General features: G+C 37.9%; 1 protein-coding gene across 1 annotated transcript in view; it reads right to left on the bottom strand.

Moving 5' to 3' along the window:
• Positions 1 to 6,082: 6,082 nt before the first annotated feature.
• The window catches only part of LOC119702201 (mucin-5AC-like), a 48,380-nt gene continuing 36,814 nt past the window's right edge, over positions 6,083 to 17,648 (bottom strand). The window contains exons 32-49 of the mRNA XM_038139828.1: positions 17,354 to 17,577; positions 16,332 to 16,506; positions 15,904 to 16,154; positions 14,445 to 14,628; positions 13,884 to 14,082; positions 12,813 to 12,991; positions 12,517 to 12,586; positions 12,134 to 12,231; positions 11,740 to 11,771; positions 10,820 to 10,997; positions 10,044 to 10,148; positions 9,775 to 9,809; positions 9,285 to 9,407; positions 9,078 to 9,176; positions 8,294 to 8,422; positions 7,595 to 7,652; positions 6,883 to 6,988; positions 6,083 to 6,378 (exon numbers count right to left, since the gene is read on the bottom strand). Coding sequence (XP_037995756.1) covers positions 6,147 to 6,378; positions 6,883 to 6,988; positions 7,595 to 7,652; positions 8,294 to 8,422; positions 9,078 to 9,176; positions 9,285 to 9,407; positions 9,775 to 9,809; positions 10,044 to 10,148; positions 10,820 to 10,997; positions 11,740 to 11,771; positions 12,134 to 12,231; positions 12,517 to 12,586; positions 12,813 to 12,991; positions 13,884 to 14,082; positions 14,445 to 14,628; positions 15,904 to 16,154; positions 16,332 to 16,506; positions 17,354 to 17,577 — 2,477 coding nt within the window. The 3' untranslated portion in view covers positions 6,083 to 6,146. The remainder of the gene's footprint in view (positions 6,379 to 6,882; positions 6,989 to 7,594; positions 7,653 to 8,293; positions 8,423 to 9,077; positions 9,177 to 9,284; positions 9,408 to 9,774; positions 9,810 to 10,043; positions 10,149 to 10,819; positions 10,998 to 11,739; positions 11,772 to 12,133; positions 12,232 to 12,516; positions 12,587 to 12,812; positions 12,992 to 13,883; positions 14,083 to 14,444; positions 14,629 to 15,903; positions 16,155 to 16,331; positions 16,507 to 17,353; positions 17,578 to 17,648) is intronic.

Consider the following 17,648-nt stretch of genomic DNA (forward strand, 5'->3'; position numbering starts at 1 on the left):
GGTGTGCTTCCTGAGGAAGGGTAAGTGAGGTGTCCTTACTGCGGCATCTGGGATGCTCAGGGATCTTTTCAGTTGGGTGGATGAACGGTAAAAAAGAGTCTTTAAACCATTTTCATGGTTTCCTGAAAGTCTCAGTGATTAGTCACTGTGCATATTTGTATTCTCCTGTGAGGTAAATTGAGATCCTGCTAGAATCATCTCCTCTGTAGTTACCTCAGTGTAATGCTGACAAGATTTTCCGTGTGTGTGTCTTGGAGTGCAGGCTGCCCTTGATGGCCTTGTGGCTGTTTCATGTGAAATTCTGCTTCAGGAGTGCTTCTTTGGTTCTGGAAAGTGCTTCTTTGGTACTGAGGCAGAAGAGCTCATGAGCTTTGTGAAGTTTGCAGGAGTTGAGTGGACTTGAACTGTTCTTGGCCCTTTCTCTGCAGCCTACTGTGAGCCTGGAGAAATAAGAAGTGGCAGAGGAGAGTAGATCACACAATCTTTTAATCAGCTGAAGTCTTCCTTGTGCCAAATAAGCAACTGATGATTTAAATCTACTTTACAGTGCAGTTGTGTCACAGGAGAATATAGCCCATAGTGGTTACTATGAAAAAAATCAATTCTACCCCAGCCAAAACCAGCACACAGTGACTAACAAACTTTATTTTATTTTGTAAAAACCCAAATAATATTGGAAATCTGAAAATAGTTTATGTTGAAAATTTACTTATGATGGAATCTCAATCCTGTTTATTGAAATACTGTTTAGTAAAATCCTGTACAGTACTACTGAGGGATGGATAACATTGTTCCCATAACTTCCTTGCTAAATGCAAAAATTAGATCAAGTGTACTGTGACAACTTCTTTATTATGAATGCTGTGAAACTACTCGCCATAAAGTATGTGAGGTAATGTTTTGCATTATCTTCAGCTGACCAAATTTAGTGCAATTGCAATACTAATTTCCTGTAAAATAGCAGATATCTGAATAATGGACCTTAATTACCATTAGAATGAGGTCATAAAGCACAAAAGCATTGATAGTAGAGCAAATGATAAAACTACATCAGGTAGAATAACCTCATTCTCCAGAATACAGAGCAACCAGCAATTAATGTGAATAAGAAATTCAGTTCTGTTGTGGTAGGAGGTCATTTCATGAAGGTGTTTATCATGTCTTTTCTGCAGATTTTCATGTTATGGCTGTGTTGCAGTTGGCAGCCATGTGCTTCAGTAGTTGTGACATTGAGTAATGACAGAAAGCTCAGTTTTGGCCTCACACCTCTCTAGAGGTCAGTCAAACTGGAATGAGAGTTTTTGACTGACTTCTCACTGAGTGAGGGAACAGCTGCAGAGTTCACATCTGACATTCTCTGAAACAACAGCCAGTTTCAAATTTGCCTTGGAATAATGCTTCTCTCAAGTATTCTGGCGTTTTTTTCCTTTTTACTCCTTTTTTTTTTTTTTTTTTTTTTTTTTTTTTTTTTTTTTTTTTAGTGAGTGTATTCCAGTGAATCCTTGTAGCTAGACTGGAATACAGAAACAGTGGTTTAGTTTCAGGACTGGCTACTAAGACTTTACACATTTTCATTTTGTGAGACTAAGTGTGTGATATATCCCCAGTTACTCTATTTAAGAGTTCCATTTTTGACTGCCTGGACAGCCTTTGATTTCTTAAAACAGAAGGAGGCAAAAGTGGGATTTTATTTTTCTATGCATGGTCATAACAGGAGGAGAGTAGTTAGAGGCAGGCAGAATAACTTTCTGTCTATTTAAGAAAACCCAAACCCAATTGTTTTAATGGTGGAAACATTTGCTGGTTACTCATTACCAAATTGTAGTTATAAATAGGAGTTATAATGAATAACAAAAGAAATCAGAGGCTCAAGAAGGAAGGTACTTTTTGAAGCTGTAAGGAGCAAAGGAAAATTTGACAGTCATGACCACTGCATCCTCTGCAAAAATGTACTTCCTGTGCATTTATAATTGTTTCATTATTACATTAATAATGTTTGAATAGAACTAGTCTCCTTTTCTGCTGTAAAGCTCTGTCTTAATCTGGCTTGTTGCCAGAGAGTGGATTTTTTTTTTTTTTTGCAATGGTTAGAGCAAAGCCTACTGAAGAGGCAAAAAAAGCTTCCTTCTTTGAGTTGGGTTTTTACTATTACGAAGTGTGGCTTCCATTCTTGAGTTCTCTGTTATCAGCCCAGCTCCTGAGCTGTGCCACAAACAACCTTAAGTCCTTCAACTGATGTTTTCAGAAAATGATGTGGTCTAAACACTGCCTTGCTTTAAGAGGCAAATGAATTACTGGAAGTGGAGTCAAAGCTGGAATCTGAATAGACATATAGTTTCAGGTTATAGTTTATATGTTGCTGATAATTACAAAGAATAATTGAAAAGTGATTATTAGTAATTGGTTATTTACGCTGCAGAGTTTTAACATGTTGTGTGAAGAAGGAATAAAAGTAAGCTGGTCATGAAAAACTTGAGCCACATAACAAGAAACCTCAGTTGAGCATGAAGGTATGAATGCCCATTAATTCAATATTGAATTTAGACCCTAAAACTTTGAATACTGGTGGGTTTTTTCAGCTGGAATAACCTCTCAGTGAATGATTTCTCTGCTGCAATTTGTGTTCCAACAATGATCAGATAAGAAAAAAAAAATTAAGCGATGTATAAACAAATCTTGCTGTGTTATGTGGAATGGATGCTTGTGGATTCAGGAGTATGTTAAGGGCAAAGCTCATCCTCAGGATCTGAAAGTAAGGAATGGTTACTTCCTTAAGTGTGGCTCACTTTGAAGTGCCTGGAAAGAAATTCTTCTGACAGCAAACCTGTTCATCCACGTCTGTAAGCTGTGAGCCCAGGGCCCTCTGGTGTTGCAGTCAGTGTAACAAACATCAACCATCCACACCAGCACGGCTCAGTGTGACCTGCAGGTATTTTGACCTGTCAGGAAAAATCTGCCAAGCCAATCACTTTCTCCCACCCAATCATTTACTGACTCTATTTATCTATGGTTAAAAAAATGGTAATTTGTTTTTGACAAAGATAAGTGGTATAATTGATCCTAGCTTTTTGGAAGGTTCACTTTGGAGCTATTACCCAACCTGTGTCAGCAACAACTCAGAGCAAAGACAGGTCCTGTTGAAAGGAAAATTTAGGAAGAATGTGTCTGCTCTACTACATCCATTGCAGTGCTCTGGTTTACATTTAGTCCATGCCTTGTTTCAAGATCTTTCATTTTGTCTTTAATGCCCAAAGCATGTTGTTCTCTGTCCTCCTTTTGAATTCTTTCCCAGCACTGGGATTGCATCTGTGATAGAAATCCTTCTTTCTCCAAGGCAGGATCTCCAGTACTTCCTCAGCCACAGCCTTGGTGTGCCTCCGTGATTTACCTTGGCTTATGTTCCCCTCGCTTCCTGTCTCCCCATGCCAGGACTGAAGCCTGTCAGTGCCCTTGCTTCTATTTCTTTCTTTTCTTCTTATGCCACCAAGCTCTGCTGTCCCTGCCATTATCACCTGTCAGTTTTCCATGTGCCACATGTCTCCTCTTCTCTTCTTCCTCATTGTATTATTTCTTTCTCTTTCAGTGTATGAAGTGGCTGGTGGTACACACATTACACACAGGGCTCTCCAGGGAACAGGATGTCTTCTGGGATGCTGAAATACAGGTTTTGTATGGAAAAACAACTAATGATCTTGAGGCAACATGCAGGAAATGTGCCATTTCAGTAGGTGAATGGTGGGCAAGGAGCTGTTGTGGACCAGCAAAGCACATAATAATTAATTTTCTATTATAGACATTATTTCCCTTCTGCAGAATGAACAGGAGAATAATAATTTCCTAGCCTGCCTGGTATGGCCAGAAACTCTGTTACACACCGAACTGGTCAGGAATTCAGTATTAGTGCTGCATTGGGAAGCCTGGGGGGGTTAGCTGGGAAGGGAGGAACAGAGCAGTGTGCCACCTGGGGGCCTCGCTGGGCACCAAAGAGCCCAAGGCATGGAAAAAACGAGCAATGTGTCAACAGGAAGTTGGGACGGAGCTTGGGATTTCTGCCAGCAGGAAGTATGGTGGTGTTAGTGTTTCTCACGGAAAACTCAGTGCTCGCCTCTGAAGGGGGAACTATAGGGGTGGTTATTGTCCTGTAAAAGGAAAACAGGTGTGAGAGCAGCCTAAGCTGCTGCAGGACACCCTGTTACTCCCTCTGTTGAGCCATCCAAACTGTAGGATAGGAAAAAAGTTTAGTAAAAAAACTTCATCTTTTTTACTGTTCCCCTTACAAATCCTAGAGCAGTTATTTGTAGGATGTTGCTTGGCACCATACGATGTACAGTCAGAGCTGTGGTGGCTGGTTCAAAGTACCCTGTTACTAAAGCTGAGTAGTGTAAGAAAAATTCCACAAGTGCCAGAGGTTTATGTCCAAAAAGAAGACTGAGGAGTCCTGTAATTTTATTTGAATAAAGGGAGAAAGTCCACCAGGACACACACCTGTGGCATTTTCTCTCGAGGTTTCAGAGGGGGCACCCTCCTTTTATCCTGAACTCCCGGCCGCACGTTGCCCTCTCCCTTTCCCCATTGGCTGAGGCACCAGGAAGGTTCAGCCTTCCAGAACTACCTACCACATATCCCACCTTGACCCTACCACTTTGTCCTAAAGTTCAGAACCTCAGGCTGTGCAGACCCTTGTCTGTTTCAGGAGCGGAGCTGCCTGGGCTCTGCCACAAGCCTGCTGCCCCAAGTCAGGGCAGCAGTCTTTGAAATCCCCCATTTCAAAGACCTTAACACCCAACCTTCACCCAGCAAACTGGTTGTGGAGACATGAGCTTTCCTCTCAGTAGCAGCCACGTAGATTTACAACAGTGCAATTTCAGAGATTTATGTATGTTGCAGTGGGCTCTAAAACATGAGACAGACTGGTCTGAAACACACTGGCTAGTTTATGCCAGTCAGGCAAAGAACTTTCAGGGCTACAAAACATGTGCAGACTCAGAGAGGTGCTTGCTTTCTGAGAGTTCACTAAGTGATAGCAGCTGAGGTGATGTGCTTGGACCACTTCCAAATGTTTGGGTTTGAGTGTTTTTCATTCAAAGCAGTATCAAAGCTCTGTAGGGTGTTAGGTAGCACATTGACTTTTGACCTGGAACTGTGTTTTATGGACCCAGCAACTCTCACACTAGGGATTCACTGAAAAGTCAAAGCAGACGTGCTGTAAAATGCTCAAAATTTATTAATCATAATTGCTTTTTTGTGTCTTAAGGAACAAAAATAAAATAATATTCAAAAACAAAAGAAAATATACCATACCCAGACAACATGACTGAGAGTAAGAAATAGGATAACATTAATTCTGAAAGAAATTACCCAATAAATCAGTTTTCAAAAAAAAAAAGTAATAAATAGTAGTGGTCCAACTTTTTAAAGCTTCCTAGGAAAGAATTTACAATTATTATTATTATTATTATTATTATACTTTTGTTTAAAAAAATCCTTCATATGCCTCTCTTGGCAAATATATATATATATATATATTTCTTCTGTAAACAGTTAACCAAATAACAAAACAAAATAAAAAATCCATATTTTCATACAGCTACTATGCTGATGGTGTTATGTAAACAAAAAGTAGTGTGCAGCAGCTTCTCACAATAGGATTTTTACTTTTTCTCACAAAAACATGTAGGGAAATATGTCCGTAATAAATTGTTCAAAATATTGACGTTTATAGTTTTGAAAAGATATGGCTTTCTGCCCTCTAAGTTTTCCTCCACAAAAAAAAAGGAAACATATAGAAGCAGAGGGCTACAGTTTTCCTTGGGTTTGGTTTGTTTTCTGGATTTGTCTTTTGATTTTTCTCCATGAACTGGAATGAAAGTGTTTTAAAAAGTCCAGCATTTCTCAGAAGACAAATGAACAGAAAATGTCAAGATGAACTCTTACACTTCTCAAGGTGTAAAAGAAAAGACATAAAAACCAGTGGGAGATATATTGATAATGAAAGCTGAAATTCTGTAGACAGATATACTGGGGGTTTATGCAGAAAACATCATCTGTTCATCCAAAATTTTAGCTGCTCTTGACACTTCTGTATTTTTTGAAGTTTCTTTATTTAGTCTTATGCTCAGTCCTTGTTTGAGGACTTCTCTCTAGTTCTAATTTTTGACATTTGCTTGCTCCTGAGAGGTCTTTATCTGCTGTGTCTCCTGTTGGGTGTTGCCTTGGGTAATGCACTCAGCACCCACACAGCTGCATTTCTCCACGTAGGTGTAGGAGTGATCAAGGGAGGTTCCATCACTGCACATCAGAGTCACGTTTCTCTTGCTGGTCTTGATTTCCTGACAGCACGAGCATTTGTGCACCATTGTGTTTGTCGTTTGAGAATATCTGGTAGAAAAACCAATGAGAAAGATTCAGAATTTATGTGAGAATTAATACTGCCCCTCCCACCCATTACAAAACCAGAAGCTGTGCACTTGCATGTGGGACTATTGCTCAATATTAACATTCTTACAGTGTTGTGGTGAAATAGAGGTAAATTGTGCCTCATTGTAAAAATTTATGACTCTAAGTCTTCATTAAGACACAGAAAAAGTAAAGAATTATTCCAGATCCCATAGTGAGCCAGTCTAGTAAGAGAATAATGAGAAACAAAAAACCTCAGTTTTAAATGGGCAAAATCAAAATTTGGGTCTATTCACTGTGATGCTGAACAGGCTGTCAAACACTGAATCTCGAGGTAATCAAGCTCACACAATGTCATGTTAATTAGCACAATGGAAACAGTTGATTACCGGGTGGATGTTGGAAACAGCAGAAAAACACTTGTGATGTGCTTGATGTAACTGGTGTAAAGAGTCAAAGACAAGAGGCCACAATTATGCCACTTACCGTGAGTAAGCATCACAGCTGCCTTCACAGTATGTTATCTCAACAGGTGCAGGAGATACACAGCCATTATAGTTGATGACAGTAGTCATATTGTGCTTCATACAAACTGAGGTCATCACAAAGCAAAGGAAAACAGGTTAAAATACACGTGCATATGAATAGATAGCTGTGTATGATACAACAGTTTGTAACAAAACTAAGGTGAATGGAGCTGAAATAGGAAACTAAGTCACAATGCATTTTTCTTTTAATTGCTGAGGGCCAAATGAAGACTTGCTGTTTGTGTTATCAGTGAATGAAACTTTCCCTTTTTCTTAGGCAACTTGATTCAGAATGCAGAAATTAAGAGCAGTACTGTGGTAACTGCTCGATAGACGCCCATCTCTCAGAACTAGCTTCACTTTCCTCCTTTAAGCGAATATATCTATGGAAATTGGAGAGTAGTCATAGTCCTCACCCTCCCACAAAAAAGCCAGCATTTAACAGTGAGGGACAGGAAAGTTCACCATCTGTTTCACTGGGACCTAAAATGCATAGTGGAAATGTCCTATTTCTTTCTTTTCTACCTGTTTCCTTTTTCACCCCAGTGAAGCAGTGAACCCAAACCTGGACAGTTCACCTCTTCTATCTATGTACCCACTGTGCAAAATGGGCTAATATACCTGACCAGGCACATATAATCAATACTTTTAACAGAATTATTATTACTTACGTTTCGGTACTCTTTGGCACACTAAACAGCAGCCATCGTCAGATAGCTTGATATCATCCTTAAGTGGGAAAACAAAAAAAGATGACTCAGGTTTCACATCTGCATACTAAAGCAGATTTTCCCTGCTTCCTAGTTTTCTCTGGCACCAGAGAGTGTGTAGATTTTTGTATTGCCATGGAATCTAATTTCAAGCAAGGCTAAATATTAAGGGCACATAACTCTTATCAATATTAAAGTAGTGATTTGAAAGTTGAAATGGAGGAAAACCCTCAGTTTAGTAGTATAATTTCAGCAAGCAATAAAACTCCTAGCACATGTGAGTCAAAATATTGTGACCAAAGTCAGTAAAAGTAAAGGATTAAAACAGACAGGGCAACACAATGAATGAAGTAAGTGACTTGCCAGAGGCTGATTTTTGCTTCTAGGTCACTTGACACTTTAGGGAATCCAAAATATTATGCTATATCCTTTTTCTCTAATGTCTGGTCCTTAGTGAGGATTTTTATATCACTCATTTTAATTTTGAGTTGCTTTTCGGAGATAAAATTTGACTGGGACCAGGTTCAGAGAGGATAAAAGAAGAGCTACTTCCTGTGTGATGCTTCTGCTAGTTATTTTCATTGGACACTATGATCCTTCTATCACAGGTGTTAGGCAGTGCAACCTTTCCAAAATGAGAACTGGGAGAACAGTACTTACTGGATCACACTCATCATGGTTAAAGGCAGGACAGCTTGCTTCTTTGATGACTTGAATGAACTGGTCACCATGTTTTTCACATGTGTAAACAGTACAGTTATCACCAGGTGGATTCCAGTGTTCTCCTTCCTGAAAGTAGTCAAAATTAGAACAAATTAAGATCATCTTATATAAAAATGAAACAAAAGCCCTCCAATGTCTTATTGTTGCTGTGTAGAGTATTTTGATTATTCTGAACAACTTCCTTGAATTTCAGCTGGTAATTATTTGCCATGTTATCATACTGCTATTAAGTGTTTTTCATTAACCAAGTGAAGAGGCTCTATTTTTATATGGATATAGATGTGCTTTTTGTGTGAAAAGGGTAAGTACGTGGACTCATTTGGAAAGAATGATTTGCATTTCAATGGTTTTTTCATTAGAATTTCTGGATGTGCCAAAATGCCTCCACAGATAAAATTATCCTTTGAACAAAATGGGTGCTACAGATTCAGAACTGGAGGCAAACAAAAGCCCTTTACTTTCACCTATGTATTTTCCTATGTTGATTGCTGAAAGCCATTGTTCAGTATCATAGCACAGTTGCTTCCAGAAGTCTTAAAACTGGCGTTCTGTGGTGTAAGGTATTGTTTAGGCTGTGTGGAGATTGTCCAGCCCCTGCCTGAGTAAGCATTTGTCTAATATGAGAAAAGATGGAGGAAATAAATGTGACAAATACAAAGAGAGGAAAGAATGGAAAGACTAACAGAGTTCCCCAAAAGTGAAATAAACCAGGGGTAATTACATGGAGCACGTGTGTGATGTTGTCTCCCACAGTCACTACACAAGCTGCTGCCTTGCACGTGCCACAGCACTGTCCGGGTTCCACAGTGTATTTATAGCCCTGTTGTGAAAGAAACGGAGAGACAATGGCATTAAGTCAGGTCACTGACCTGAACTGGTGGTTATTCGAGCTGAGTGGGGTAGAGATTTCTGGCAGCAGAGCACTCACCAGTGGGCAGTACGTGTCACAGAGAACAGGCTGGCACGTGACCGTAAGGTGGTGGGGCCTTGAGGGAGAGGATGCAGAGCAGGTACATTCTTCACAGGGGCCCGATGGAATGGCAGCTCCAGGCTAGGGGAAGTTGGAAAAACCCATTATTAGTCAGTTAAAACAAGTTGCTCCATGTATACATGTCACAGAAAATACAAAAGATGAACTAGGTATAGGCTAAGCTATCCATAAATACAATTCTGGTTGTTTTATTTAAGCAGAGTTTCTGGTTTGGTAACACTGATTTTGGAATCAAATTCTGCTAATATAGAAAGGAGAGCAGAACAAGATTTTGCTTGTACAGAGGGTGTTAACCTCAGTGAAATAATGAATAATATTTTATCTCAGGCCTTCCTACAAAATATGAACCATGATAGGTGTCTCAAAAACACTGCACTGTGAACTAAGTGAGGGTATATTTTTATAGTGAGTAACTCTGTGTACTTACTGCATAATAGGTTTCGTTGACTACACAGCCCTGTCCTGTAAAGACGGAAGAAGGAGGTGTAAGTTTTAGGAGGCAGAAATGCATGAAAAAACTTCTATTTCATAGCTTTATAGGCCCATTTCATAAGCCTGTGGCAGTGGCCTTCAAACACTCATTCACAACAAGGCCCAATATGATACCACAGATAACTTGCATCTGTCTTATAAGGTTTTTTTAACTTAGAAAAATAGAGCAGTAAATAGCACATGAGGAGGGTGCACAATACTTACTGCATTCAAAGATAGGACAGCAGTTTCCAGGTGGCATTATTGTGATTATTTCCTGTCCCTCTAAGCACTGGGGTGTGATATCAGTGCAGAGGCTTGTGTTGCAGTCTGTTTCATGTAAGAGAATATGGAAAATAATAAGCTCAGAATTTTTGAATTAAAGCAGTTTTGTTTTACATGAACTTCTGAAGTCTTCCCCTGGGGTAGATATGGTGTTTACACAAGATAGTTTAATGACTAATTCATTCTATGTGCCAAGGTGTTTTTAATGTGATCGGGCTTTCCCATAATCTTTGTGAAACAAAACACTGAGAAGAACAGAGTAGTAATTGCTGGAAAAAGATAATTTCAAAGAGAAATTTGTACCAGTGGGGAAATCTAATGACTCTCTGGTCTGATAACTGTTTCTGGAACTTTCCTGAGCAATTTTTAAATAGTCAGGACTATTTTTTAAAGTTAATTTTCCTAATACTGGTCTTTGAAATGAAATAAAAAAATGTTTTGAATGGTTTTTGAATATTGTTTCAGATAGTGGCAGTATTAAAGGCATTCAATATAAAATTATAGGAGATTTTCAGTTACTTTTCCATGTCTAACTATATAAAATCTTTTAATCTTTAAATTTGTTATCTTCAGGCATTTACTGTGTGCTCTGCAAGAATGCTCTAAAAAGCATTATGACATCAATGCAAAGTATTAAAAAATGCAAAATTATTGCTGTAGTTTCCTAAAATTAATATAACCCTTTCCCCATGATAAAGAACTTAGACAGTACTCACAGCACTCAGTCCTAGTACAGCATGGATCTTCTGGTATTGGTATCTGAACAGGCATGTAACCTGGTTCTTCACAAAATACTTGCTGTGTCAGAGAACATTCGTGCTTTGTACACTTCACCTTAAGAGTATTTTTGTCACAGACACATTCCCGGCAATCTTTTGTCCATTTTTCTCCTGGCTAAATAAAAAAGAAAAATACAAAGGAAAGAAAAAAAAATTAAATATAAAATTAAACCAAAATAATTTTATTTGCTTCTAGTTAACGTATTCATGCATGTAGTGATAACTGATTATATCAGCTTTTTTGTATTCTAGATTTCACAGGACACCCTCAAACTGCTTATTTGGGGAAGACACTGGAGGCTGCTAAAGGTTCTGGATTCACAAAACTATTACTTTTTATTTCTTACTAGTGTTAGTATGAGAGTTACAGGAGTTCTAAAGGAGAAGTGTTTGAGCCTCACATCCATTTTTGAATAAGAAATGATCATATATGATGACATGAAATGACATACTCATTTTCACATTAGGTTGCTGATTTCTGTGCAGCTGAGGAACTGAGAATGCAAGATATGAACATGATAAGCAACAGGTAAACTTTGTTATCCATCTCTCCCTTCATTTCTAGTAATTTTAGCAAGCCAAATTTGTGGAAATGAAATAAGCATATATGCCTAACTTCCACTACTACCATTTCTCTCTCTGTTTTTTTTTTTTAAGTTTTTTTTCCAGTATGTGAGGTTAATGAATGAGTATTTTATCACTTATTGTTAAATTTCTTAGGGGTGCTCTAGTAGTCATTATTTTTAAGACTGAAAGTGAACAAACATTTGTGACAAAACTTAGATTTAGTGGAACACGAAATATCATCTTGTTTCACTTGTCTGTGCTCATTAAGCCACACTCATTGTGATACTCACCCATCTGGACATTCCACTTGGTTCTCTGCAGACTAGAGAGAAAAAGAAAAAAGAGACAAACAAATGAATGGGTATTTACACCACTGAAAACTGACAAAGGAATACATATGTGCAGTTTCAAATAAAAATACTGTGAAGATAAAGCTAACAAGAAGATGAACATGCAGACTAATTTTGCTGAACTGTAGAGTTCTACCATCTCGGTGAGTCTTACGTAAGGAAGGATGATGGGAAAAAAGGGTAATATTGACTATTATTTAATTTGTAACTGGGGACACTTAGGGAAGCTGATTTGCAATGATCTGACTGTGTAGAAGATGACTATAGAACTCAGGCCTCCTGACTAACAATCCCTATCTCTATTTATTCCCCAAATTAGCTACAGATGACTTACAGCATTCAGAGACACAGATGCTGCTCTCTGCATGCAGGAGTGTCATTCCTTCAGGACAGAAACAGCCTTCAGTTACTCCATAGCCAGGACGCTCATAGCTGGAATGGGAAGAATATATGTGCTTGAGTACAACACTTTTGTGGTGAGGCAGAGGGCAGAGCAGCATATCATGTCAGATACAAGAGAGACAAAAAATGTACACTTTCTGAAGGGCAACAGGAAGCACCTGTTCCTAGTGCTGATTGGTATTTATAAATCTTGAATAATTTAGTGAAATTCGCAACACATTTCATTGTGAAATAACTCAAATTTCTGAGGAAAGTAGATAGATAAGAAAAATATAAGCAGGTCCTTCAGGGTGGGGTGTTTTTGTTTTTCCATACCTTTGGTCGCAGGTAACTGGATTAATGGGCCCGCATGGCTTGTATACCATGCTTGATGGACAGCTGAATGCTGTATGGAAAAAGACGGAAAAAAAGATTAAAAATTGACAGTAGATGCATTTTTTTTCAGAAAAAAATTACTACAGCTTTGCCTTCTTAATCAGCAGCTTCTGTGAGAAAGGACCCCACTGGGTTTTTGTAGACAGTAACCAAGTGTCAGATATAAGATGTGTTTAGTGAATAAAATACTAATTTCTACCATTTATCACACACATTTTGAGTCCTGCAGTACTTACAACATGTATTGTTGGTCATTCCTCTCCAGTCAATGCAGACACCTCTAGCAGCACACTCTGTAGCATATATCTCCAAACTGGAACACTGCATAGATTCATCGTCTATGCGACATCCATCAAAAACACAGCCTTTGAAAAATGGTTCTGGTGGTATCACGGTATGGCATTCTGCAAAAACCCTGCAGGCAGTAAAGAAAGCAACCCCCTTCTATATTAATGAGCCATTATACAAAGTCTGTTCCCGTCAGACAACACTCTCCAGTTAATACCATGTGACTCTGCTTCAGAAAGGAAGATACTATGAGAAACAGGACCCTAGGAACGGCCAGTAAGCCGGGAGATAGATTCAGGAAAGATTAAGAAATCTGTAGTGCCTTTTTTTTCTAAACATGTTTATGGTCATAGTATTTCTGTATGCGTACACAACTTTTTAGTGGCGTGACACCAGAAATATAGTGTAAAAGGCAACTGCACTATGTTGAGAAAAAAAGAATGAAAAAAGTAGCAATAGAAAATTCACACACATAAAATAGCTCAAATAGCTCCTACTAGATACTACAGAAAGCATGTATAAGAGGGCTTTTATAAGTAACCTTTTCAGCCTACACAAGTATAGGACATACTTCAGGAAATAAGCCTTTGTGCTTTGGAATTCCATATTTTAGGTAAAACATACAAAGAAAGAAGGACATTCCTCAGCTGTTTGCATCTGCTCACTTCACCTGTTTGGTAACTGGCTTCTCTATGATTTGTACTGAAGACTCACTTCAAATTTAGAGTTCAGTCTTTGCTTGATACTTAATGAACAAACTCTGGAAGTATTGCATCCAGGGAGTATTGATTTTAGTGCTCTCTGCATCCCTGATTTTCTGACTTTACCTCTCCTTGCTCAGTTATCTTTGGCATGCAAATCATTAAGGCAGACCAACTTCTTTTGCAAAGGCCTTTTACTATATATATTCTGTCACTAAGCTGATGCTTTCAGTTATTATCATGCTAAACTATAGCTGTTATTCATCTTGTAAGATACGGAGACAGTTGTATCTAGAAAAAATGAATTTGTTTTCTTACTCGCTCAAGATAAGTTTGCAGAGCTGAGGTGTTTGACACTGCGGCTTTGGTGGAGGTGTGGTTATAGTTGGTGGTATTGGTACTCCATGGCATGACTTGTTGTTGTCAACAATCCAGTGATGAGCCATTTGGGGACAAGAGGAAATGATCTTACCACTTGGTAAGCGGCATTCATCTGCTTTATTGTTTGTACATGTTCCTGGAAGAGACAAGGTGGGTAAGCCTCCTAAGCCACGTCAGAGATGCACAATACATTCCTGGGCTGATATGTTTAGGTGTGATGCGCTCATGAAATGCATATTTTGCCTTGCTTCCTAGGGAGCACTTTCTCTAGGTTGAACTTTAGGTTATGGAAAAATGAACAAATGTAAAATCCCAGCCCCAAAGAAATATTGAGCTTTTGACATCCTACAGAAATTGAAGAGCAAAACTGTACTCATTTCCATTTACTGCTGTTTAAAAATCTCTGTCAATTGTAAGACTGCATAGCCAGAGTGGGTGAGCATAACCAAGGTGGAGGTGGGGAAAGAGGACCCCCTCCAATCTGTACAGCCTTCTTACCACATTGTCCTTCGGTGTTGTTGCCAAACTTGCTGTATGGGAGCTTGACAGAGAAAATCAGACCACTAAAGGTGATGACTGCACCAATTTCTTCTATTTCAACAATCATATTGATGCCAAGAGTGGAGAAAGAAATGCCATCTTTTTTGAAGCCTGGTTCAACAATCTTTTTGTTGAAGTACATCTGAATGCAGGGTTAAAAAAAACACCAAACCAAAACACCACATCAGAATAAGATCTGCTTTTGCCTGATAGTTTTAAATAGTATATTTTCTAACCTTCATAATTATGGATAAGTCCATATTGTTGTTCATCACATCCAGTGCCCATTGGCATCCTAATGACAGCATATATTTGCATTGATATCTTGGCTTGTACTTCTATATTGCTAAAATGCGATAATAATCCAAGTGGCCTCTACATACTGTGTTTGTGATGATTGTATGCTAATACACAGTACTCTATTTTATGCATATAAATCCAAGTATTTTCATTGTATCCCTCAAGATTATGTGTCTTGGAAACATTTTTCATATGAAAATGTGTGATAGTTTTCTTCAGCTACAGAAACATCCCTGGCATTATTATGTAATAACTTTGCCAGATAATCACACCATCTCTATATTACATAGTAATTGACATAGGAAGAGTTCTCTGAATTCAAAATTAAGTCAGATGCCCTTAATGCCAGTTTTATGTAGTAGTGATCACATTTATTTGTTAAACTTTTCAATTTGTAGCCAGTATCTTACATGAGTTAATAAAGGTAAATTATTTGCCTAATAGTTTTTTGTCAGAAGTTATTCTGCAACTCTCTTCTCACTGAATCAGGCTAAAGCACGAGTTAAATTTGTCAGTTACTGTTTTTTTTTCACAGGGAACCAACGTGTGTTTCTGACTGAGAATTTGGCATGGCACTGTGAGAGTGCCTATTCAGACAAAATTTTCTCCCTTTCTATAGATTCTCTAATCAACAAATAGATTCTCCAGTGTAAGAGTGGGACTATCTTTTCATTTTCATTGGTTTGCCAACACTACTTTGGATCATGAAGGTGAGGTGACAGTCTAAGTTACCCCTTTTCTTCACTGTAGGAAATTAAAGGGGGAATCATGTCAGGGCAGTTTGGTGCTGAAGTTCCATATGGAGAGAAAGCAGTAATTCAGCAGATAAGGGATACATAGCCATGTTCCCCCCAGGAGAAGACTCGTGCTTGCAATTTGCATTTGTGTTGCTTCAAAGTGTGCTTGTTTACATAAGTGTATGGCACAATGTACCAGTTTTCATGAAATATGAATTTTGTACTTAGCATCCAGTGCAATCCTTTATTTCCCCCCTAGTGAGACCCTCTACCCTGATCACCTCCACGATGTGATATTCTAACAGACTGTATCTCAAAATAGCATCAGTAAGGCTTATAGACACTATTTCTTTTTTGCAAAAATAGAAAAAGATATTTACCACATTGGTCATCACACCATTCATGAGTTGACGAGTAAGCACCACTTCTGCAGATTTGTAGAAAATAATAATAGATTTAGGGCAGGAGAGTCCATCTTTTGCATCACAGTAATAATTGTCAATGTAAACACGGAAGTTGTCATATTTAGGGACAATCTGTTTCACCAGGACGTAAGTGCAGTTTTCAAGGAAAGTATAATAGGTTCCATCAAAAGTAATGTAATGAGGATCACCCCATCCACTACACACACCTGTAGTGAGAAAATATTTGGAAGATTAAAATGAGAATTTAGGAAGAAGAAAATTTAAAACCTGAAGATACTGCAAATTATATAGCAACCCTAAGAAATATAAATGCCCATATAATCTGTGTAAAGCTTGGCTTTTTTTTTTTTTTTTAAGTTATTCCTGTATCTATTGATGCTTACATTGACACTCATATCGGTAACAGCATCCATTTTCGTCAGGTACCAGCATTGGTGGATATTTGTTTGCACAGGTAATTTCCTTTACAGGTGGGCAGTACGTTGGTACTACATCTATATTGTTGTCTCCATTACAGATGACTTCTGTACAGTTGGATAATTTGAATCGTTCTCCAGGCTGCAAAATGAAAAAAAAGCTTTTTTCACAAAACTCTATAAACAGGTATAACCTTTACTCCTCTTTTTAGATTTGCTATGATGTTTCCAGTAATGGTAGTGTTCAAAAGGAAATCAATGTGTGTTACTTCTCTTCAATTTGAGGTATTAATGATTTTTAATGGCAACTACAGGTATTCAAAATTGTGACCTTGTTATGGGGAATAAACCACACTTATTTTTCTGAAACTAAAACAAAGACTAAAACGAAAATTTTCACTGAGAGAAAAAAGTTGTCAATATTGTACAGGATTAACTTTTTAATGCTAAAAGGAGGTGAAAACCTTAACTAGACTTGTTTCTTCTGCATGATGAACCCTTCTGGACATGTATTAGGTTACAGGAACTGCTTTCCCCTATTCTGTGTATGGCATACTTTAAGGCCAATAGAGAACATAACAATAAAAAAAGTTTCAAGGAGAACAGATAAAAGTGCAGGAGAATGGAAACAGATACAAGCCTTTACTGTATCTTAAATATCTCCCTTTAGTGAAAAAAAAAAGATATATAAGAAAACCATTTCTATTATGTCAGCGAGAAGATATCTTATATATGCAATGCACCAAAGAGTTTTATTAAAAATAAATTAACGAGGAAAGAAAATTGCCACTTGCTTTAGCAGTATAAAAAACTGAAATACAGAAAAAGGAAAAATTCAAATATAATGTTCGATATAGTTCCCCATCATTAGCAAAATAATTAAGACCATCAGCACACGTAAGATTTAAAAACTACAAACTCTTTCAAACAGGTACCACCTAAAAATTATATTATTTTAACAGTAAAAAACTAACACAGAAATTACATACTTGTAAAGGAGGATAAGTACTGGAAACACAACCATGAAAAGCAGGACGTGTAGAGGTGGGAGGCATAGGAACTGTTGTTGTTACTGTAGACCACTCAGAGGAAGTGGTGGCTGGGAAAGTAGTGACAGGACAATGAACACTGTGTCGTTCAATATTACATGTTGGGCTACAGATAGCATAAAATCGACATCCTTCACTATCAATTCTGTTGTAAATCAAGTCGCCTGTAGAAAAAGAAAAAAAAAGAAACATTACAAAAAGAACAAAAAAAAAAAGAAAAAAAAAGGATAATATA

Source organism: Motacilla alba, chromosome 5, assembly GCF_015832195.1.
Source record: "Motacilla alba alba isolate MOTALB_02 chromosome 5, Motacilla_alba_V1.0_pri, whole genome shotgun sequence".
NCBI classification, from domain to species: Eukaryota; Metazoa; Chordata; class Aves; order Passeriformes; family Motacillidae; genus Motacilla; species Motacilla alba.